We start from the raw sequence: 22,738 nt of genomic DNA, 5'->3' as shown, positions 1-22,738 counted from the left end.
AGCAGAGCATGATGGGGTTTTTTTGGAAAGGGCGCGAGCAACAGTCAATCCTGAGCATATATACATACAAATATATATATATTATATTTAAACAAACACCCTTATCACCGTCTCATCCAGGCGTCATCCAGCATGCTATCTATGTTTCGTCGCATGCATTAAACACAACAATACACACACACCTGAAACTAACATTTAAAGCATAGACCCGCATGGGTTTTATGACGGTAGAGGCCATATGTCCTCACATTTAATCGATTTAAGAGAGTAATCATAAATGGATAAGAAAAAGATAAACGACTAATAAAAGGAAAAAAAAACATGAACTATGAAACATTATCGAGCGTGTCGTGCGTTATGTTTATAACTCCGAACTTGAATGTATGAAGTACTTTATAGTGCCAGCTCGTCGAAAGATTAAACTCAACGCATATTTCATAAAGGTATCTGGGACTGCAATTGGCAATTTCACTTAACGAAGAACATTCTGAAGGCGTAAAACACAAGTAAGTATGCGTTTCAGATCGTTTTAATGCAAATAATGTTATTCTAGAACGGGCCAATAGGATAATACCACCGTTCAAGAATCACACACTCGGAGCCTGCTGCTATGTTTAGGTAACGAATTTTATTAATTACACTCTTTAACGCGGTTACATGCTTGTACGCTGGCATTCCTTCGCTTTCCCTACGTTGTAACGATACAAATTCAAACGCGTTTAACTTCACTGTTACTAAACCCTGCTACCAAAAAACGAGCTCTAGTGGAGGTCTGGATCACAATGCCCTTTTTGCCTATTGTACTGTGTTCCGAGTTTAGTGTCGCTTAGTTTTGGGACCACCTTTTGCTCCCTCTCGTTCACATTTTGATGCGAATGCGGTTCAGCTTTCGGCTGCAAATGCTTCGGTTTACTCGGTTCGTGCAACTCGTATGAATCGTCGTTTCAAGCAAGAGTACTTTTCGAAAAACTTTTCCACCAAAAAACCCGTTAACGTTTTAAACTCTATTGCTTGTTTAGCATGCGCGCGGTGGAAATTCACTGCACAGAACATAAGGTAAACGCGAAAAAGAGTAATATACTAAAAGAGCTACCACATGAACATATGAAGACTTATGCTAAAGTCTTACGACTCTCGAAATATGTGTACCAATGTTGTTGACTGCATTACTTATATTGTCGAATCCTGCTTTGATTTGCATTTATGCCTTTGGGAAGCGCCTCGGAAAAGAGAAACAATGCCTTTTAACTAATGCTGGCTAACTTTGCCAACTAGTTGCAATTTAGTTGTAAATTCTTGGTAATGATATGAGATTCTGTAGCAGCTCGGTATGTGTTCTTGCCTCTGTGATTCTTCTTCATTTGTTTAGTAGCTATATATAAAAAGATAATCTCAATGAAAGCTGCATTGTGCCGTGTTCACTTTTTTTGTTGTTGCAGATTACATATCAAGCCAAAAGTAAATATACAAAAGATTGAAAGAAAAAAAAACTATCTCTAATAAAACGGTAAAATCCAATCCTTTTGGGCGAACAAGTCATGATTATTCTATCCCGATACTTCCTACAACATACGACTTTCTTGACCCGTTAACGTTGATGGGTTGTTGATTTAAAGAGAACAACTTGTCGCCCACCCTGAATGTGAATCTTCCGTTTACCGTGCTCCACAAAATGCGCAAGTTTGATAGTATAGAGAGTTCCGCTGTCGACCGTCGCGAAACTAAACAAACCAATCAAAGTCATAAATTCTTAGCGTACACGATATATGTTGTTGAGCTACGGGTTTGCTTGTACTATGGTTATTATAAATCCTTACTAGTACTACTATTATAGTCGTTATTTCGATTCGCACGAAACGAAAGGAACATTTAAAAACGAATCTCGCAATCTCTGACCTTTCTGGTGGACCATCATCATGGGCCGAAAAGAGCATTCTCCTCCGATGGTTTAACCATTCGTTCAACCCTCACGCTTTGTCCTGTGTTGAATTTTCTTTCCCTGTAACAAGTGACACCTTTGTGTTCTCTGTACACTGCCAGCGTAGCCTAAGAATCGATGAGAAAACCCAAACAAACAAAAATGCTCTCGACAAAAACAATGAACCTGGCCTTTTTTTAAAATAGGTTTCCTCATGTTTTTCTTTTTGAGTTGGATATTTTGAATTGAAATAGGTGCAAATGGAACAACGTAGAAATAAATAATTCGAGCAGAGTACCGAGCAATAAAAAAAAAAAAACTAAACCTTTCTACGTGTGCTTGTTCCTCTCATATCTGTTCAGTTTCATCGTCTAACGAAAGCCAGCGTTCAATTAATTCTACCTTTTTTTTTAACTGCAATTAATGTCTCTACGTAGGCTACATTCGTCAGCCCAGCCTCAGTTCGGTTTCACTCTATACCAAGGTAAATTGCAATGTCTGTTTGAATTGTCCTTCACTCTGCTTTTACCTTTTTCTCTGCGTTCGGCTTCGGATCAACATTCGGCTGCGCACGGGCTACGGTGCATAATATTACTACAACAGCAAGCAGCAGCAGCATCAGCAGCAGTCTCTCCTTCGCTTTTACTTTCTCTTGTGTTCATCCCCCCCGTGGTTTTGTGCTACTTATGCGATAAATGTGTTTGTGTGTATGCAGCGGAAGCCGGGAAAACGCCAATCCTCTCTCAAGCTGCTTTTACACCCGAGCGGGTGGATCCGGTCCGTCGCCGGTGGCCGATGACGATTGTCCGCCCTCACAACCTGCTGCGGCGGGTGCAACCGCCGACACCATCTTCTTCTGATCGTCGCTATCCTCGTCCGAGTAGTCCTCGTCGTGCGTGTGCGTGACGGAGCGGGGCGTTTCTGGGCGCGTGTGTGGCACGGACACGGCCAGCAGACCGTCCTGTTCCTGTGGTATAAGCTAAAACGACAGTAAAAACAGTAAACATACAATTTCGCTGTTAAACTATTGTCGTGATCGATTGAGAATGATTTTAAAAGTGAAAGTAAAACCGCTAGTTCGTGTTTGAACATGTTTTGCCACAACTTTGCTTTAGAAAGGATTGTTCCCTATCGTTCTAGGCAATGTTTTGTATTGTATTATGAGTCCAAAAATCAACTATTCAAAATTGTTTAAACACCGTCTTCATTATGTTGAGTTGTTAGAGAAGGAAAGCATAGTGGTTAACAAAGAAAGTTTTCTTGGATGAGTTTGAAGTAAGTGTGAGAATGTTAGAACCAGTTTCTTAGTGGGGTACGCAATCTTACCCGTGTCAGTTCCTTCGATTCGTCACCACCGACCAGATCACCAAGCTCGTCAGCGAGTTCGTGTGGTGCTAGCATGACACTGGCTTTGGCCATCATCTGTGAGGTGGTCAGGGAGGCCAGCATAGCTGCTGCTGCTGATGCAGCACCCTCCACCATCGCAGACTTGCTGAAAAGCGAGTTGGTTGCCGTCGGAGGCAGGCCCGAGGTCGAGGGGCCGAGTGGATTGGCTGAGCCGCCGATGGCACGGGGTGGCCGCGAGCGCTGGATCATGGGTGCATCGAGCGTGAAGCGCTGTTCGTGTGCGACCGTCGACTCGTGCGGCAGCAGCATGGCGGGCGCGCGGAACATGTACGAGAACGGGTAGTACATCAGGTTGAGGATGGTGGCAGCGTACAGGTCGGCGTACCGCACCACCTGGCTGGAGAAGAACGTCTGGCGCGAGCCGGAGCGGAACAGCGAGCCCATCATGCCGTACGCCAGGTCCATCTTGTGCGTGACGTCCCGGATCGCGGTGCGCACCGAGCGGATGTCCGGCTTCTCCTTGGCACTCGAGTCGAGGTTCTTGTACAGGTCGCCGAGCCGCACGTCGAGCTGCTGCAGCTCCGCGAACAGCTGGCACTTGTCCGTCCAGACGTGCAGCTCCTGCACCAGCTCCGGCACGATCAGGAACGTGCGCCAGCCGCGAATCTTCTTGCTCTTGAGAATGTCGCCGAAGATGTGGTCGCCGATGTACAGCACGTCCTTACCCTTCGCGCCGATCAGCTTGGTGAAGACGTCACAGGAGCCGCCCGAGTAGATCTGGTTCGCCTGCAGCGGGCCCATGTGCGTGCCGACCTTGAGCGCACCGGTGGTCGTGTCGACCTGGCGCAGAATGGTGCCCTCGCCGAAGAACAGCGGCTTCCGGGCGTCCACCACGATCGTGTCGAAGTACGTCTTCCAGTCCCGGTGCGGCTCCTCCGGTTTGGCACCGTGCGGGAAGTCGAACAGGAACGTCATGATGCGATCGGTGAAGTTGTAGTCGCTGTTCGTGAGCAGGAACAGCTTCGCGCCCGATTCGCGAATGCGCGACAACACCATCGGCAGCCGCTCGTCTTTCTTGACGTACTCGTCCAGGTTCTGTGCGTGTGTGAGAGAGAGGTTTGCGTTAGTTGTAAAACGGGCTCGGGGCGGAAAGGGGGTTTCGACCTCACCTCAAGTGTTTTCTTCTTCAGATCGCCATAGATGTGCACCCAGTCGACGGCACCGCGCACATCCTGGAAGATCGACTTGAACGACATGAACAGCTCGCCGTACTTGACTCCGGTACGATCGACCTGCTCCGCGTACTGCGGCGAGTGCGTGAAGAAGTCGACCAGGCACGCGAACAGGTACGTCTCCGGCAGGTTGAACAGCGTGTTCAGCACGTACACGCGGCTCTCGTCCAGCTGCAGGAACTTGTTCGGGTACAGTTCATACACTTGATGGCTGGGATAAAACAAATAAAAAAGATAGGTGAAAACTCGAGGTAGTTTTGCCTTTCGCACACACGCGAATCAACACTCACTGCTTGAGGAACTCGAAACCGTGCACACACACGAGGATGTTGCCGTACGCGTCCACCTTCAGCAGGTTGCCGTACAGCGAGTCGAACCAGAGACCGCGCACCGGAAACGACGGGTCGTACTCGAACTGGCGTATTTCGGCGGGATAGCCGAGGCTGACCAGCCGCTCCTTCACCAGATCGAACCCGAGCTGCTCGTACTGCGGCGACTTGTACTCCGCGATCGTGTAGTCCATGTCGAAGCCATAGAACTTGATGTTCTCCAGGTGCATCGAGCGGTTGACGAAGATCCTGTTCAATGGCGGAATAGACGAAAGGTTGTTTAGAGAATTTCTTGTCTTTGTCATTCTGCTTCTGTATCTATTTGTTCAAGCCTTCGGTGAGAGCGATATTTCCCTGCTTCGGGGTGTAATTGAGATGCGTTCCAACCAAGTTCCTCGTGGACATCAACATGCGATCGACGGTGAACTCTACCCGTTTGAGCTAGCAGTAATAGGAGCTCTTGGAATGTTACACCACCAGTTTATAAATAGCTCCACCCGCATTCCTGCGATCGATTGCTAGTAGTAGGGTGGAAGCATTGAACTTGAACTTCGACCCCCAAAGTCGGTCGGTGGTAAAGAAGCCATGAGATGTCGGAGGATCCTCTCAACCCGCCACAAATTAACTAGCACTTGTCACAAATTGTGACAAATTTGTGGATGATTGAATTATTGCGTGATCCCGCTCGTCTCGGGGGGCGGCGGTCACATTAAAAGCTGTTGCCGGACGCATTCCAGTGGAGTTTTTTTTTTAAGAGGGAGGGGGGCTACGTTAAAGATTAGAAACATAATAGGCTAGGCACATGGAGGACTTCCTGGTACGGTGGAAAGTACGCCTTGTTGCCAACCGCGATGAAGCTGATGCTGCTCACGACATTCAGCATAGCTTATCCGAAGTCTATTGTGGGCTAGAAGATGGAAAGTTCACGATCAAATTAGGGTTTGATCTAGAGTTCAACCTACTGATGACACTGTTCGGGTTTGGTTTGGAACTGGCCCATCACAAGCCAGTTGACGACGTGTAACCTTGGGCGGTACTGTACTTACTCCTCCACCCGGTGACCTACGATTCCGGTCGGGTCAGCGACGAACAGCTCGGGAATGTCATCCTCATCGTGGCTAGAAGACTGGCTGGAACAAATCGGCGATGCACAATCGCCATCACGCTCCGAAACATCGTCCGCCTTCGCGAGTGACATCGTTCCAAAAACACTGTTCCTTTCCCGTACGGGTAGGGCAGATGATTTATTTGTGCTAAGCGCACCACCACCGAACAACAAGTGTGTGCAATCCCATCCCAACACGCGCGACACACGACGGAGACCACGCGGTTCACCTTTTGTGTAACCAGCGACCGTCGAACGTTCGTCGAAATTCACTGACGAACTCGCACTGTGGGGAAGTGACTCGAACACTGACGTGTGGTGCCTTCCACTTGGAATGGGATTTGCGAAATCGTGGGGAAACTGCATCGAGGGATATGGGAGTAGTGATGCGGTGTGGGAAGCATTAGCAGCTGCCTGCCAACCGTCGCAGGTTCAACCCTTGCATGCATCGTTCGTCGAGTGCCATCTAGACCTTTTCATGTGTTTTTAATTTTGAAAGCAGTGGAGGACAATGAGACTCTTTCGAAGAATCGCAATGCCAGTAATCTCTGACACGTCCGATTTTGTACGTACACGGTATTGCGGATTTTTCAGATGAAAATCAGATTTAATTTTATCGGTTCGTAATCTTGACAGGTTTTTATCAAACCGATATTGAGACTTTTTTCTACGAATAATAATTAAATTCAACTGGCTTTCCTAGAATTTTCAAAATAACGTCAAACCACTGACCCGAGCCTTAGAAAAGGGTTTTTGGATTCCAAGGACACACTGAGGACACTTGTTTTACTTTTCCCAAACAGTTCCATAAAATTCCCGATCTTGGTTATACAAGCCGAGGTGCTAAACGGAGCGGTGGCCTAAGGGTGCTATTTCGCTTTTCAAGGGGTTGGATGCGTTTCGAATGCATGGAACGAGTGCAATTCAAATGACGATTAATGCATGACAAATTTTGGCAATTTTTCATACCTTTCACACGGTGAGCACCCACTTCCGCTTCGTTCGGTACTGTTAACTGGTATTTCCATTTATTTTCGTGTAGTGAAAAACAAAACCAGCAAACCGTTTCCACCAGCGAGGAAGTACCTGTTGGTCGGCGGCCAAGCTATCCGGGCGTGATGGTAATGATTTTAGCGAGAATTAATGAGCAGGATGCAGGGCGGACGATCAGTACGATTAAAATAACTCTTACGGGCGTGATTTGCGCCGGTTTTGCACAGTGGGGGGAAGGAGGTAGTATGATGAAACGATAACGAATATTGACCGATTGATTGCGTTTGTATTTTTATATTCAAGTAACAAATCAATGGGATGGGCAATATGCGTTACGTGCTTAAGTTCGCTTGTTTGAGTTTTTCCAATTCCACATTTTCTGACGATTTGATTTTACCAACTGTAAAATTTTGGATCGCTCCATATTGTTTTGTAAATTAATATTCTACAAATCAATGTCCAAAATCCTTTATAGCTTTGAATGCAAAAACAAGATCCAAACTTTTTCTCTATGGCGTTAATGTACAGTATTTAAATGCAAACGTAATACGCAAGTGTTATCGAAAAATATGAAGAATTACAAAGTTTTTACGTCCACACCTTTGCATTCGCATTCCCCACTGTGGTTGGTTTCAAACGCAGTATGAAGTGTACGTTATTCGGCGTTGTTTTTTTTTTTTGATGATGATGACCGTTCAGCAGCATCAAGTGGGAAAATGTGTTGCAATTGTGCGACATCAAAGGTTGATAGATGTGTGTATTTTTTTAAGTAGCTTAAGGGATGTTAAACGTAGCTTTCAAATGCAACGTGCACCGATTCAAGTACGGCTTCTGGTGTATTTTATTTTTGTTTTTCACAAGCTTCAACTCTTCTCCGACGCCGTTTCGGTGACCGATCGGATGCGATAGGATGTTGTTTAGACTCCCATCCCCTGTCCAACCTCCAGCAAAGCCAAAACACAGTGGCAGTGGCCCCCATAGTGGTGCCATGTTGTTGCCCCATGCTTTGTGCAGAGCATTGCACCTCGCATTCGCAGTTGCGGCGCAGAATAATCGCAGTTGGTAGGCCGCGTGAGAGATGTTTACAGCTCGGTTTGTTGGAGGGTTGCTTGTTTACGGTCCCCCGAAGCGAATGCGGCTGCAATGCAGGAGATGTGTAGCAAAACAAAAACGCGATTGGATCGAAACAACAAAATAACTTAGTCCTTAGTAGAAGGAAAACAAATGTCGCAGAAAACGAGGCTTGTGTTCTCCGCTCGTTCGTGCGGCGTCGCATTTGAGGCCAGGGGCACAACGCACAACAGTGGTTCAATCGGTAAACAATATTATATTGTCTACACAGTAGGACCAGTAGGCAGGACAGCTTTAGCCACGATGCTTCTTAGTGAAATTATTAATTTGATGAGCTTAAAGATACATCCTGTGTCTAAGCCAACATTCCGGTGGTTCCGGTTGATACCCAAAAAAACTCCCATTGTTTCAGGGTAGGTACTGCCAAGAGTGTGATTAGCGTCCAGCATGCATCATACCGTCCACTACGTGCACCCTGTTTGGCAGATTATGTGTAGATCACAACTGGAACACACTTGCGACTATCGGCGACGTGTGGTGCCAGGTTCCGTTATCAACTCGGGGTCAAGATCTTCTCCCTTCCCGAGCAGACGCTCTCGAGCGAACCTCACGGCCAACAACAAGCTTCATCTTCATCTACATATGATCGTCATTAAAATACCCGTTCGCCAGGAGCAACCTTATCGCCTGTGTCCCTTGCCTAGCGACTCACTATCGCCCGATGCAAAAATTAACGACCGCTACACACCTTGGTGGAGGGCTTAAAATAGTTGCAGCGAGAGGTTACAGGTTTATTGGACTGCGGTGAATGAATGATCGCTTCACTACCCGACTTTATTGCCGGTCCGAAGGAACCATGACCCGGCTCAAAGTAATCCTACGACAATATCTTTTAATTATATATAATCTTCATGCTCCAAAAACCGGTCAAAAGCATGGCGATTGACAGGAGATTTTTGACCGAACCGAAGCCGCAATCTTCAAGCGAAGTGCTGGAACCTTATCAAAATCTCCACGGCGGCATGTCTTCTTCTTGGCGTAACGACCTTGTTGGTCATGCCTGCCCCATTGAGGGCTTACAAGACTTGTTGCCTTGTTGTACGTGGATAGTCAGTCCTCTCGTACAGGGGAGGGTCCGGTCACGGTTGGGATTCGAACCCACGCCGTCGAGGTGGTGAGCCTCGGCGCTCATGGGCCGAATTTCTAACCGGCGCTACCGCTCGGCTGTCGCGGACCCCCCATGTGTCGCGGACGGCGGCATGTGCGTTGGGCAAATAAGCGCGTAAGATCTGGAGTTTTGAAGACATGTGTGATGGAAGTATATTTGCAACAAGCACGTAAACTACGTGCATGAATGTTAGCAGCTATACTTTTACAAGTGGCTCCATGAAACGTTAAAAACGGCACGAAAGTAGACCCAAACTACGCGCCTGACCTAGAATGGCAACAACGAGCAGCAGTGGTAATTGAATCGATGTGTTGCGGTGTTTGGCTATTGTGGCGATAAATCGAACCAAACCACGAAGACCACACGGTCCTGGGCGTCTTGGGTCTTGATTATTTTGACAAGCGTCGAGGAATGTCGGGCTCGGTGGATTTGAGGCCAAGGATAGAAAGTTTATTCCCTTTCGGATGACACTATCAGGAGGGGTCAAGTGTGTCAAGCCATGACACAGACAATTGGAGGGGGAGAGGGGGGAAAATGGCTGCTGGTGCTATGGTGGTGAAGCCAATGGGTGTTAAGATATACCGAGAGGGACCCTCGGAAGGACCGCGTGGAACCGTCCGTTTGGTTCCCCTTTCCCCACGATACGTACCTATGGCTAATCTCACGCTTGTAGCCGTACACGGGCTCGGCAAACGCGGGACCGGAAACACTTTCGTCGAGCGTTTGATTGGTGACCGGGGCGTTTGATGTGGGGGAGCCTGCGGCACGAGCCACCGTGCGGGACCCACCGGAGTTGGCACGCTTGCGCAGCTCGGCGGCGGTGGCCGGCGCAAGATGCGGCAGCTTGGCCTCGAACTCATCCTGCGATATGTCCGGCATGGTCGCTGGGTCGGTCGGGGACGTTTGTTTTCGTTTTTGTTTACGTTTATCTGTGTTTTATGTTTGTTTTATCGTGGAACGCGACGGCGACGTACGGCACTGCGTTTGCGGGTGAATAAGGGTCACAAAAATAACAACGATAATAAAAGCAAAACGTTACAAATATACGGCACGTAGGCACACTGTTGGGCACTTCCGTTCGCGACCGGGGGCACGACAACAATACGCCACCGATTGCTGGAGCTAGGAAGTGCGAGGTGGTGTGGAGCGCGAGCAAAGATTAACTTGAATGGCTGAACACACGCCGACGTTGACAGCCGTACCGACACTGACGCGAAACCGGAGCTGCAAACTCGACTGGAGGTGACCAGTGTGGGGCTCCGTCGACTACGGCACGACTATTACGACACACACGGGCGCAACGATAGAGGAAAGAATGACGCGACCGCGCAATAGAAGAACGGCTGGAGCGCTCAACGGAGCGCGCGTAATGGCGGAAGCGAGACGGTGCGCGAGACCGACCACAGAAGACAAAGCGAGCTGCGGAATGTGTGTGATGCTGCCGCGATCGTGCGCTTTTCGCTTTGTGACGGACGAGTAGCTTCACAAAACGACGGGGGTGACGACAGCAGGCACACGACGCACTTGTCGATATCGCGACCGACCTACGGAAGGGAACCCCACGCAGACGCCAGAATATACATTTCACCCTTCTCCGACGGGAGGGGGAATCCAAGGCCACGAACGATGGCCTCTCGTGGGGGGTAGGTAGAAAATCGGGGTCTCTATGCGTAAGCGTGCCGCTGGAATGTGATTTCGAGAGGGAAAGTTGGTTGGTCCGAATGTGGCTGCGTTTCCTTGATCCACGGCGCGAGTGTGAGAGCGGGAGGACAGTGGAGGAGGCGGGCACGGAAGTCTGCACGGATGGCGCCGATGATGAAGAAGGGTCTGCCGTCCTTCGCAAGCAGCCCAAACCTAACCCAAAACTGGCCGAAAACTGGCCCAAAACAGAGAGCGCCCCGGGGAGAAACCGGATGTGCGGAACACCCCGCTCGATACCTGCCTCTCAATACCCACCCTGCTCGGACCGGCCAACACAACGTGGACACACCAACAACAGCACACAAACACACAACAGCCAACGGAATAACAAACTTCTCTACACGCTTTCCCTTGCAGGGGAGCAGCAACAAGCGCACACTCTGCTTGCGTTCGAACGGGTGGCGGAACGGGGACTGACCGTGGATGGCCGACTCGAAACTGCACACACACCAAATCTGCGCGGGGAGGGAGTGGGACGCGCACGGCCCTTCGGCCATTGCAGCTAAGCCGCACTCTGCAGCAGAGACCGTCTCCACGTAGGTGGATTTCGTCGAGCAGAGTGGGAGGAAAAGATACGAGCTTGGCCAGCAATACGAGACGAGTGAAAGAGCCGCGGGACAGCGATAGACGAATCGCCCGGGTTGAGGCGGCACGAACGGGCGTTATGGGCGGGGGTGGGCAAAAGTGCAGCGCACACACACACCGTCCCGTGCTGGTGCATCCGATTGCAGGATTTCTCTCCGCCTCGCGATTGTGGTCGCCTCCAGCAGCTAACCCTTCGGGTGCTGATGGGAGGTGGTTTTTCGGGACACTTCCCAGAGCATCGGTGAAAACGTTGCTGAAACACTCCACTTTCGTGAATCCGCGTTGGTTGCAATAGATTATCATATAATCCTTATAATCTTAAAGGGCCACAAAAGGGTTAATTGATTTCGACCTCCAGAGCATAATAATAATTGCTGGAATAGGATCCGATGGCCGAAGTGAGTTTGGCAAGTATGACGTTCTCCCCCGAACGCTTCTGGAGACGATCGTCTATCGATTGCTTACGATTTGGAACAAATCTTAGTTTTCAATCGACCATTAACTATGAGGAATTCATTGTGGTTAGTTACTGAAATAAGTATGATTGGTTTGTTTATTGAAATCTCATTCCCATTAGAGAAGCTCTCGGTTATCGTTTTCGAAGCCAAACCAAATACATTGAAATCACAACGTTCGCGATAGGAAGTGATGGTATAAATTATCGAAATCAATGTGGTAAAAGAAAAATGTTCGGGCTGGATTATGGCCGCAGGGTCTAAGTACAATAAGCTTCATTCTCTGGTGGCGAGTTGGAACAAAGTGCCGTGAAGAGATAATTTTGTCAAACCCCAAGAGCTGGGGGTTAGCCAAAATTATTCAATTGATAGCGTCATTATCGGATCAAATCCGGTTGTTGTTATCGGAACGTTTATTGCCACGCTCTCGCGGCTCTACTGAATCGTTTTCTTTAGGCGAACATGAGCGTCTTCGCTCGATGCAACAACTGCGGCCGCGTCATGACGTCATAGTGTACGTTCCGTGCCTACGGCTTGCTCCATTTCGGGGCAACGTCACAAAGAGTTGTTATTTGTATCTGGGGTATTTAATTGTACCGCGTTGAACGGAAATTGCAAACAAGCCGCGCCGCAATCTGCACAGTGATCGATTGATCAGACCCATTGTCGGACGCGCTCTGTTGATAATCGACCGGGAGCGGTCGATTGCACCCGATAAAGGCAGTATTAGTGGTTGTAATTTATGACCTACAACGTCCTTGAGCTTCGATTTTAAAACTAAGCTAACTGGTTGTTGTTTGTATCCGCTTGTGGAGCGAATAAAAACAATGAATATTGCCACGCGTTGGCATTTTATAGTCATAGTCGTTTGATACATTGAACCCCATTGAATTGATGTCCAAACCTCTGGTGTCCTGGGTAACTTTTCGCTTTCTACCAACCTTTAAAATATAAACACCAATTTCAAAGGTTCTGCGGCTCGATAATGTACTAGGCGATGTTAACATAAAACAGTGTGAATTTCAACTCACCTGTGCTCGGCTTTGCGGTAATACTTCTTCACACTGTTCTCCAAAGACGGTGTATTAGAAACCCCTCCCTCGGGCTGAGCAGCATCTGGGTTCGGTGATGGTAGATCCGCCATTTGAAAAATCATTCTCGCCGAACGACCGTTTCTTCTTTTGTAGTGATTCTTTGATAGGTGAGGAGTTGAGCTGCAAAAGAAAAACAAAAATAATCGTTGAAATTGTCCCGTTTAAGGTTACATTTGCTGTTTTAATATCGTAATTTCCTTTCTCGTGAGCCATCGCTAGGTCTCAGTGTAAGCATGATATGTGCTTAAAGACAATATGTTGTAGGTAGTTTTACTTAAAAATATTAAATTTTAAACACTGTATGCAACGACAACTGCATCAGCAATCGACAAACAAAGATAAGAACACTACGATAGTGCTGGATTGGCCATGAAGACAATTTGAAAGGCCAATGCGTCATCGTATGACGTCGTAACTGTTTATATCAGATAGTACGAGACGCAACTTGAAAATCTGTTGGCCCTTGCATTGCCTTATCGACGGTTTACTCACCAGCCTGGGACAGATTTATGACTCCATTAGACGATAACATACTGAGCGACACACAAAATGAAACCCTTGCAACTAAAAGCTACCGCGAAGTGTTTCATTAGTAAGCTTAAACGGAATAGTTTTGAGTAACTAACTTTGTTATACAATGTTAAACGATGAACAAAGAGACCCTAGAGCCATTTTAAGCCTTTCAACTATACAATATCAATTTGCACCGTAAACTTTTGTAGTGAATCGTTTTTGAGTCAGTTTCTTGTAATTTTTTAAAATTCATTTCTGAATCACCACCTACAGTTTAGTTGTTGAAACGCTGCGCGCCTCCATAAAATACATTTATGGCAGTCAGCACTCGTGTGGCCTTATCTTTTATCTCCCAGCGTACTTCGTTGTGATACTGATTCTTTAGAAGAAAATGCCTGCAATCCGCTATTTGTATCTTGTAGCAAATAGTAACCAAATGGGTCCATCTTATGCGCTTTACTTTTACAGCAAATAATATGTTTGGAGCAAAGTGCGTGCTGTCTTTTAGTCATGTCACTGAGTGTGCATTCCTCTGTTGACTCTAGCCACTCTAGCAAAAATGTTACATCTAAAAGATAGAATGAATCATTCAGGTCGATTCAATCGGTTTGAGTTGAAAAGTAAAGTATGTGGTACAGGCGGTATGGAGCTCAATCTAATTTGCTCTTGCTATGGATGATGAAGATGTTTTTTGACCATTCACATGTCAGTTCTAAAAATACATGAAAGTGTTTTTGCAATTACTAGTGACGGGGCGAATTTTGACATCAAGATGTGGGCGCCATGGTTCTCGGGTCTCTGTTCGGGACGAGAAACATTCCTTGATTTCGAATTTGGTGCTACGAAACGAGCAAATAATCATCATCCCTGCCCTGCCTGCTGGAGTGAAATCGATGAAGCGCCTTACCAACGATTCGCTTACGTGCCGACCAGTACCGGGTTTGTTTTATATGACTATGATTTTCAATAGTAAGCAAAGCGTACTACTATACTAAGCGTTTGTTTTACAATCTCTTTGTTGTTCTTTGAGGATAGCTACCTTGAATGATGGCTTCTGCTGTGCACTGCTTGATACGTCCTTCCCTCGATGCGTGAACCGTAAAGCAGACCTACATTCCCTTAGGATGCCGCAATAAACGCGAAAATTGGCCACGCTACTGCATTCAGCAACCCTAGGTTTCTGAGACTATCCAAAGTAAAGAAACTCCAAAGATTGGTTTCACCGATTCCCGGTCTTATTTTTAACAACACTGGGCGTCCGAAACCATCGCAGTAGGTTGATTTCGGTTGCTAACAGCAGCACTAACAGCACAACGCTTGCTTCACAACAATTTACTTGAAAAACACCGGCACAGGAATCGGGGAAAGTATGTCGGACGGTAACCGAAAAGTGAAGATGCAACTTGCACGAACGCGATTCTTTGGTTGTCATGCAGAGCCAAAATATTTTTTCGTTGTTTGCTGTCTGTGCTGTCAGTGCGCTTGCCCGGTGAAAATAGATGTCACACTGTACCAAGGTACCTACAGAGAGGTTTTCTTGCACTCATAGTTGTTAAATGCAAACATTTATTTTGAGAGCCTGTTTTGTCTGTTCCTACGTGTTTCATTTTTCTATAAATAGTTAGTTAATTTTCACATCCACAGCTAAAGCTAACAACGTATCCATGGCCAACCTGTGTAGTTCATACTTTTTACTGTAGTTCATAAGGTTATTAGAACGATGCAATTCAAAAAACTTTTAAACGTTTTTTTACGATGTTGTAAAAGAATATTACAAAAAACATTATGTTATTGGTTGCAGTAGGAATGAACAGAACATCTCGAGTGAAAGAATGGTTACTCCTTCGCTGGAGAAGCAACAGGTGGGAGTAGAGGAAATTATAAATTAGTTGTTAGATGATACTTTTATCCCTTATTGCTATTACATGTGAAATCTTTTCCAACAGATTTTACAATATCAATACTTGAAATGTGTTTGTTGCAAGTTTAGTAAAAGTTTTTTGACTTTATTTCTTAATTTGTATTTGTTCTTAATTTTTATTACTTCGGGCAATCAAAACAAGAGAAAGACAAATTTGGTTATCCATGTGTGGCACTTTTGGTGGTAAGAATAATTGACGTTGGTAAGACGGGGTGAGAGTAATAAGAGTAAACATTTGCCTAGAAAGTTGATCCGCAGTGAAATGTAAGGGCGCACTTTCACACTGAATGGGAGTAGTAAAACGGCAGTCCGGACAAAAACCTGTACTACGATAACACGGCGAGTACCGGTTGTTTGAAACGCTTGCAGAGTCAAATGGATGCGCATCGTGCACGCTCTACAAACGTGCTCAGACTGCAAGAGGGCAAACGGGGTTTCTTTTCGACAACTGTCGCATATTGTATAACCCGTAGGGAAGGGCAGGATGCATGCGGGGTGCCCGTGAGATGGTTGCGGCAGGGTGGTTTGATAAAATTTTAAATATGCATAACTTTGATTTCCATGGAAGAGAAAGAGCGCTAGCAGGAAGCGTATGGTCATGGATTACAATCGGATATGTAACAACATTAGCAGGAATCAAGTAAGGCAAGGTGTGGCAATATGAACTTCCATACCATCATTTACATCTTTTCCCATATATAACAAATTTAAAAAAATTTACAAATATTTACCATCTATACCGAAAACTAGAAAGCAGCTGAACTTATCCCAACGAAGTGTTGGGATTTGTTGTTGTTGCTGATTTGTTTCTTTTGGCGCAATAAGTTTTTTACAAAAATGAACATAACGGTTAGAACAATTTGAAATCTATGTTTCAGTAAATGTTTGAGCTGTAAACATTTGTTAACACACTGAATTTGCTTTCTCTCGTTTTCTCCGTAAAAATATTGCCGTAGAGTCGAGAAATGAAACGTGTTAATAAACATATCCAATTACTTCAAATATGGGTTTAAAATGAAAAGCGCTTAAAACAATGCGGTGCATTTTGCCCCACTGTCCCCTGGTACTATCCGCAAGTTGATGGAATGCTGTCTGGTAGGAGTTTGGGCAGGTCGTTTACGAGCGAGTGGTGAGATGATTGGCTTAGGGCGAAAAAAGTGGAAACGTTGATAAACTTTCGTAGCGGTTTGTATGATTACCGCATGGGTGGTTGGGGCTTTGGCGCATAGTTTATTAACACCCGGGAGGTCGAAAGCCATTCAACTTTTCGGGCGAGACATAGAAACCGACCCGTTGCAATGAGCAATTGGAAAATTGGCACACCAATGATTGAGATTGCTCGATTGCAGCGAATCGGAAGATGTTTGCTGCGAATCCGCCCGGAGCCGGTGATTAATGGATGCATTTTGTATGCCATGTTTATTGAGTAGCCACCGTAAACGACCATCTGGGGATTGTTTTCTACCGATGCTCGATGGCTGTAATTGCCTCCCGTTTCCATATTGGAGCCTTCGGCGTGGATGTGGAACGTCCGCACCTTGCCCTCTGATGAGGGCTGTTTAATAACTGGGTGAGCACCAACCCCGGCTTGCGGCCGGGAAAGTTGATTGATTGCCTCTCCATCCGACTGCCAGGGACGGCGAGCTGGAAAATGCGCTTTAATTCGCGTTCTCCGCACTCATCGGCGGGCGGGAATGTTTTTCCTCTCCAACAGCCGGGCGATGCTGCCGACATAAATTTCCATGCATTCCAGGCATCGACATAATGCGGCATCCTAAACTGTGTGGTATGTGTGTGGGGGTGTGTGTTTGTGATGTGTTTATCTTCCTTCTATTTAGCTTGTGGCACTCCATGTGCAGGAGGGCATCCATTGTTTACCTACCAGTTGCGCCCTGCCAACTCCTACCGCTTCATCGACAAATTTGCAGCTCATATAATTATCCCATTACCACCCTTGCGTCGAGCTTTAACCGCTTCTGGACCCTGGCAAGGGTGCGTGGTACGGAGGGTTGTAATTGTGACCATAATTGCTCGTAATACTGTGCCCATTAACTGACGCCGGAGACATTCGCGATTGAGGGCGACGTACACGGCACACTTTGCTAACTAAGCTGTTCGGTGATCGAGGAAGAAGGGCATCCGATCACCGGGTTTGTTTTGCAGCGTGCGATTCGCAACCTTGAACTGCATTAAAAAAAAAGAACTGACGTTTCGGGAACGAGCAACGAGAAGAGCATCCGGCAGCCAGCAATCTTGTAGCCGGAAAACGACCCGAAAACGGCTCGGGACAAACAAAACCCGAGGGGCATCCGGATTCCAGCTGTTAAAACACCGTTTGACATTTAGCGGTAAAACACGGCCTGCCTTTTCTTTTTTGGGGTCTCCCATTTTTTTGTTGCGTCTCTCTCTCCTCGCTCAGACGCTCCATTGAAAAATATCCGATCGATTTTCAGCTTTCGAAGGATTTTTCCGTCCCTCCCGGTTTGGCAAATGGAGCAATCGATCTTTTCCCCATGGTAGCAGACAGCTTTTGGTTTGAATGACCGGGATGACTGTTGCTCGAAAGTCCTTTCGTTAGGGAAACGTAGGGCCAGATGTCCCGTTCGGGGGTAAAATGCAACGTTATGTTTTGAGTTGAATTATTGAAGCAAATAATGGAAAATTACCACCAACCGTATTACCACTCGTCAAAGTAATGAGATACCTTAACCTAATATTAACAAATACATGTATGAATGTCCCATTTGTCAGAAAGGGTGCTAACAAACCTAAACAATATTTATAAACAATGAATTGTTTAGCTTTCAATGGAAAAGTTTATGCAAAACTCGAAATTTCAAAGTGGGCACTTTAAATGTGTTTGTTTTCGCTAACTCATAAGTGACTCTCACAAGGACAAAATGCAAAACAAGATGCAACAAATATTAGCAGTGTATTTAGTTGGATTAAGAACAAAATATTGAGCGAAAATCAAAAACACTTTTCACTGTATAACCCTTGCATCCTTGCTGTGGAGACGAATGCTTCAAAGTGAGGCAAATGTTAGGCAAAATGATCCAATCTTACAAACATTTAGAAGTATTTTTATTCACGCGAGGACTTGTGGCGCACTGCCTCTGCTTACCTTAGGTTTTTTTATTGTGCGCTGATGCGTCCGCTGGCAAATCAATTACTCATTCAGATGATTTCTCGACTGTGATGGTTCGACGACGCGGGGTGCACAATGGGTGTGTGCGTTCGAGCAGGATACGGCATTGTTTTTGTCCCTCCGTGTAATCTAGGCCAACAAAACGCAACTAACCAAAATGGCGCGAGTGGAACGAAAAACGAAAACCAAGAAAATCTCCAGAGAATGTGGAGGGGATTGGGGCCGGGGCGTTTTGTTTGCCCTTTGCGTTTACAGGGGAAAAAAAAAAGAAAATACACCGACAGCGATCCCCGGCACCATCAACAACCGGATTTTGGGGCCGTGGAAAAGAAAAGTGTCGTCCGGTGGGATGATGATTTTTTTTTGTTCTGGTGCTGCGAAATATTCACTACCTTTGACCAACACGGCCGGGTTCACCTCAGGCTGTGGCGTCCGGTCGATTGGCAACTTTTTCCAACAGTTTAGGAACGAGTGGGGCAAGATGAGCTGGTGCGGTAGATTCCACTCAGATGTTTGAAATGTCGAATTTGGTGTGTGTCATACCAAATATGTGAATTGCTTTAAAAGCATTTCCTAAAGCGAATAGAAATACTTTCGGAATAGTTTTGCATGTTCAGTGGAGAAATGAATGTGCTTCGCTTCAGTCGGTGCATATTACCTCACCTTACCTTACCTGTGGAGTGTACTAGTGGTGGATATCAAACCTCAGCGCTAATGGAGGCGGCTTTCGTGGTTCGTTTATTTTTGTACGCTCGCACAGGACAGGGAGACGGTCTATATGGCAGCACTTCGGGGATTGGTTTGTGACAGGGATTGGCTGAATGTATTTTTTGTTTGCGCCCCCTGTTTTTGTCCGTACATCATAAGAATTTGTTTGCGTGATTTATTATTTATGGGCGGGCGTGGAAATGTGCCCGAAGATGTTTGATGTAAAAGCTCGGGTTCGGTAGGTCGTAGGGCCCCCTAAGTTTTGCTGGTGTGCGGTGCGATAGGACGTGCACCGGAGATGTAGTTGCTGTGATACCCGAAAGTCCACCGAACAAGCGAGCGAACGCCAAGCGTCCTGCTGAAGCATTCCAAACGAATTGGCGCTGCAAATTATCATGCAGACGATGGCCGCCGATTTCTCGCTGACCCAGTTGCGACTGTGTGTATGACGAAGCGGGGCGCGCGCGCTCTGTGGCAACAGCTGTGGCGGCGGTGCCTAACCTTTGCGCGTTTTGATTTAGTTTGTTCACCCGGTGCAGCTGTTGCACCGATTCAGCAGCGTTTAGGCGCACCGGAGAAAAGTGAACGTGCATGGAGGCGGTACACTGGTTGCACCCCAAAACGCCGCGGTACAGTTGTCACATTCGGGCGGGGGCATTTGGCTGCATGCGGCTTTAAGGCTTGCAGGGAAAGTGCAACGGTGCACTCACGTGCTGCGTTGTTGTGGCAGTTGCATAATGTGGCGGAGGTCGCAGAACCGGTTCTGGGCGTGTTGCTCCGTTGACCTCCGCCGAATGGCGCGTGGCTGCCCGACCGGACCGGATCCGTCCCGGGGGCGGGTGTGCCCTCCAGCACCGGCGTACAACGGTGCGTGTGCAAAAACCCGCGGTCCCAGTCCGGGGGAGCATTGAACGGCGGGATCTCTACGATCTCCGGGCGATACTTAAATCGGGTTCACCGACGCCGGCGCAAGGGGGGAAGGGTGTGAAGTGAACGTACTCAGGTGTTCCCATGCGTGGCCCTTGCGGACTGATCGAAAGGCTCACTATTTTCATCAGTGTTTTTGGGGGGAAGGAGGAATTCGGAAGGGTGCTAGGAGTTTGCGGCAAGGCTGCGTTTGGATAGGCCGCGTTAGATAAGTTCTTGCCGAACGCTAGGCGCGTTGCTCGCTTGCGGAGGTCTAGAACGGCTACGCCCCATCGGAGCTTGGGTGTGGTAGATCGGGCGGGGGAAGGAGGACCGGCGCAGAGCAAATACAACACTTTGGTATATAAAGCAGTGGTGCGTAACTTCGAACAGCATCACTTCAGCAGCAACGATCTCCGAGCGAGCAACCATTCAATCAACTCCATCAACCAACCAACTAAAAACCAACCCCGAACATAGCCATGGCATTCAAGGTAAGAGATCCGAACCGAGCTGGAACCGTGCGGGAGTGTCTTCCTAATCTCACGGATGTTCTCTCGATCGTGCAGTTCGTCATCCTTGCCGCGCTCGTTGCTGCCGTCAGTGCCGGCGGACCGGCCGCCTACTCCATTGCGGCCCCCAGCGCTGACTATCACTCCGTCGGTGCGTCGCACGAGCACACCGTCAAGGGTCTGTACGGCCAGAACGTCCTGTCGCAGTACTCGAAGGCCGTCGACTCCGCGCACTCGTCGGTCCGCGTGCACAGCTCCCGCCTGAGCAACGATGGATTCGCTTACGCACCCGCCGTCAAGTACGCCGCTCCGGCCTACGGTGAGTAGATTGAGGAGAGCAGATACTGTACCTGGCTACCGATAGCGCAGATGTAGGAGTTACCCGCAAGGATACTCATCACTGATATTACTGTTGATTTCATTACCCTAAGTATTTTCGCTTCCAAATGTCATACGCTAGCAAAGAACTCCTGATCCTGGGGTGACACTCGCCTAGAATATCAAAGTTCTAATTATTCCATCACACCTCAAAGTTTCCGTACTAGCTTCCGTTTGTCCTTTTCCAACTATCTAACAATCGTTGTCTCTTTGGTGCAACAGCTGCTCACTATGCCGCTCCCGCTGTCCACTACCCGGCCGCTGCTCACTATGCCGCCCCGGCTGTCCACTATCCGGCCGCCGCTCACTACGCCGCCCCGGCCGTCCACTACGCTGCCCACGCCCCGATCGTTAAAGCCGCCTACCCGGCCGCTTACCCGGCGTACCCTGCCGCCTCGCTGGCCTACAAGTAAGTCCCTATCGAGCGCCATCTGTTCCCTAAGGACGGCCTCTAACCGGTGGGCATCGTTTCACTGCCATTCCAGGGCTCCGCTGGCCGCTCCTGTAGCCGCTGTGCACGGTGGATCGGTGGTGCAGTTCGCTGGACTCGGTGCCAGCTACGCCTGGTAAATCTGACGATCCGTCGGAGCAACGCCCAACACAATAGAGCCCAACCGGAGAACTCTGAGCGATCTGACCGGAGCAGCAGCAGCAGCAGCAGCAAAGCGGGGAGTAATAGCGTCCTAGGCACACAGTCACAACACACACAGTCACAACGCAGCGGCCCAGCAGCGGTTGCCGTCCATTTGTTCTATTTTTGTTTTTTGTTTTACTGCTAACTTATTTGTTACACGGGATACGATGTCACCTGGAGCGGCGATAGATACTAAGCGCTAGATTTGACAGCAGAGCAAAATGAAATAAAGACCGAGAGGTACGGTGGTACAGTTGGCGCAACTGGCGTAAGAAATCTATATAGATCTACGGTGTCGTGTGTTCACTCTTTCTGCCCATTTCTCCTGATGATCGTTGGTGGTGGTTCACTCAGCGTTACACCGCAAGCTTAATTTGTTAATAACTTTTTTTCCTAGTCGCTGGTTCTCGTGCGCAACGAAAGTTTTACGCCCCCAAAAGGGACGCTGTATCGAGTCCATAACGAGCATTAAGTGTTCCGCAGCCCGAAGAAAAAAGCTTTCACCGCAGATAAAAGAGTAAAGTATGTTCAACATTTTCCTACCGGCGGCACGTGGTTTTTCCCTTCGCGAAGCCAACCACTTGAGCGCAGGCAAGGTCAAATGAGAATAAATTTGAGCTCGTCCGGCGGTAAGGGCGGCTGTTATTAAATTCTGTGGTTGTCGGAACCTTGTCGCGGACCTCTTCGGAACATTTCATTTTTCCCAATATTATTATTAACTTATTTTACTTGTCTAAGCCCTTGTTTTACTTGTCTCCTCCATCGGGAATTTCGGTTTGCCTTTTCTTAGGCGTTAAATTAAAATAGACGCCTGGATAATCACCTTCATACTCTGCTACTACAGCATTTTGAATGTAGTCCCTTCAAAACGATTGCCTTAAGCCTTTTGAATAAGTTTGGTGTGCTTAAAGTATTCTTCCAAAGCTATCAATGTGGTTGCATGGTGAATTTCACTTGTTGCTACAATATGAATTTGGCAATGTTGACATAACATAAACCAAGATAAGAAGACTGCAACGA

At 47.4% G+C, this 22,738-nt stretch overlaps 2 protein-coding genes across 2 annotated transcripts; one reads left to right on the top strand and one right to left on the bottom strand.

Moving 5' to 3' along the window:
- Nucleotides 1-606: 606 nt before the first annotated feature.
- Nucleotides 607-10,042, bottom strand: LOC131268832 (cytosolic purine 5'-nucleotidase). The gene is made up of 5 exons (XM_058271110.1): nt 9,813-10,042; nt 4,788-5,075; nt 4,435-4,708; nt 3,245-4,360; nt 607-2,897 (listed from the first exon to the last, which is right to left on the bottom strand). Exons 1-5 carry the CDS (start codon nt 10,040-10,042, stop codon nt 2,673-2,675), a joined length of 2,133 nt encoding a protein of 710 aa, XP_058127093.1. The 3' UTR covers nt 607-2,672.
- Nucleotides 10,043-20,676: 10,634 nt separating this feature from the next.
- LOC131269267 (pupal cuticle protein G1A) lies at nt 20,677-21,654 on the top strand. Its single transcript, XM_058271615.1, has 4 exons — nt 20,677-20,688; nt 20,764-21,025; nt 21,307-21,493; nt 21,570-21,654. The coding sequence occupies exons 1-4, from the start codon at nt 20,677-20,679 to the stop codon at nt 21,652-21,654; spliced, it is 546 nt and encodes a 181-aa protein (XP_058127598.1).
- The last annotated feature ends 1,084 nt before the right edge of the window (nt 21,655-22,738 follow it).

The sequence above is a fragment of the Anopheles coustani genome, chromosome X (genome assembly GCF_943734705.1).
Source record: "Anopheles coustani chromosome X, idAnoCousDA_361_x.2, whole genome shotgun sequence".
Taxonomy (NCBI): Eukaryota; Metazoa; Arthropoda; class Insecta; order Diptera; family Culicidae; genus Anopheles; species Anopheles coustani.
The sequence above is the reverse complement of the archived record's forward strand: the minus strand, read 5'-3'. Positions and strand labels throughout refer to the sequence as shown.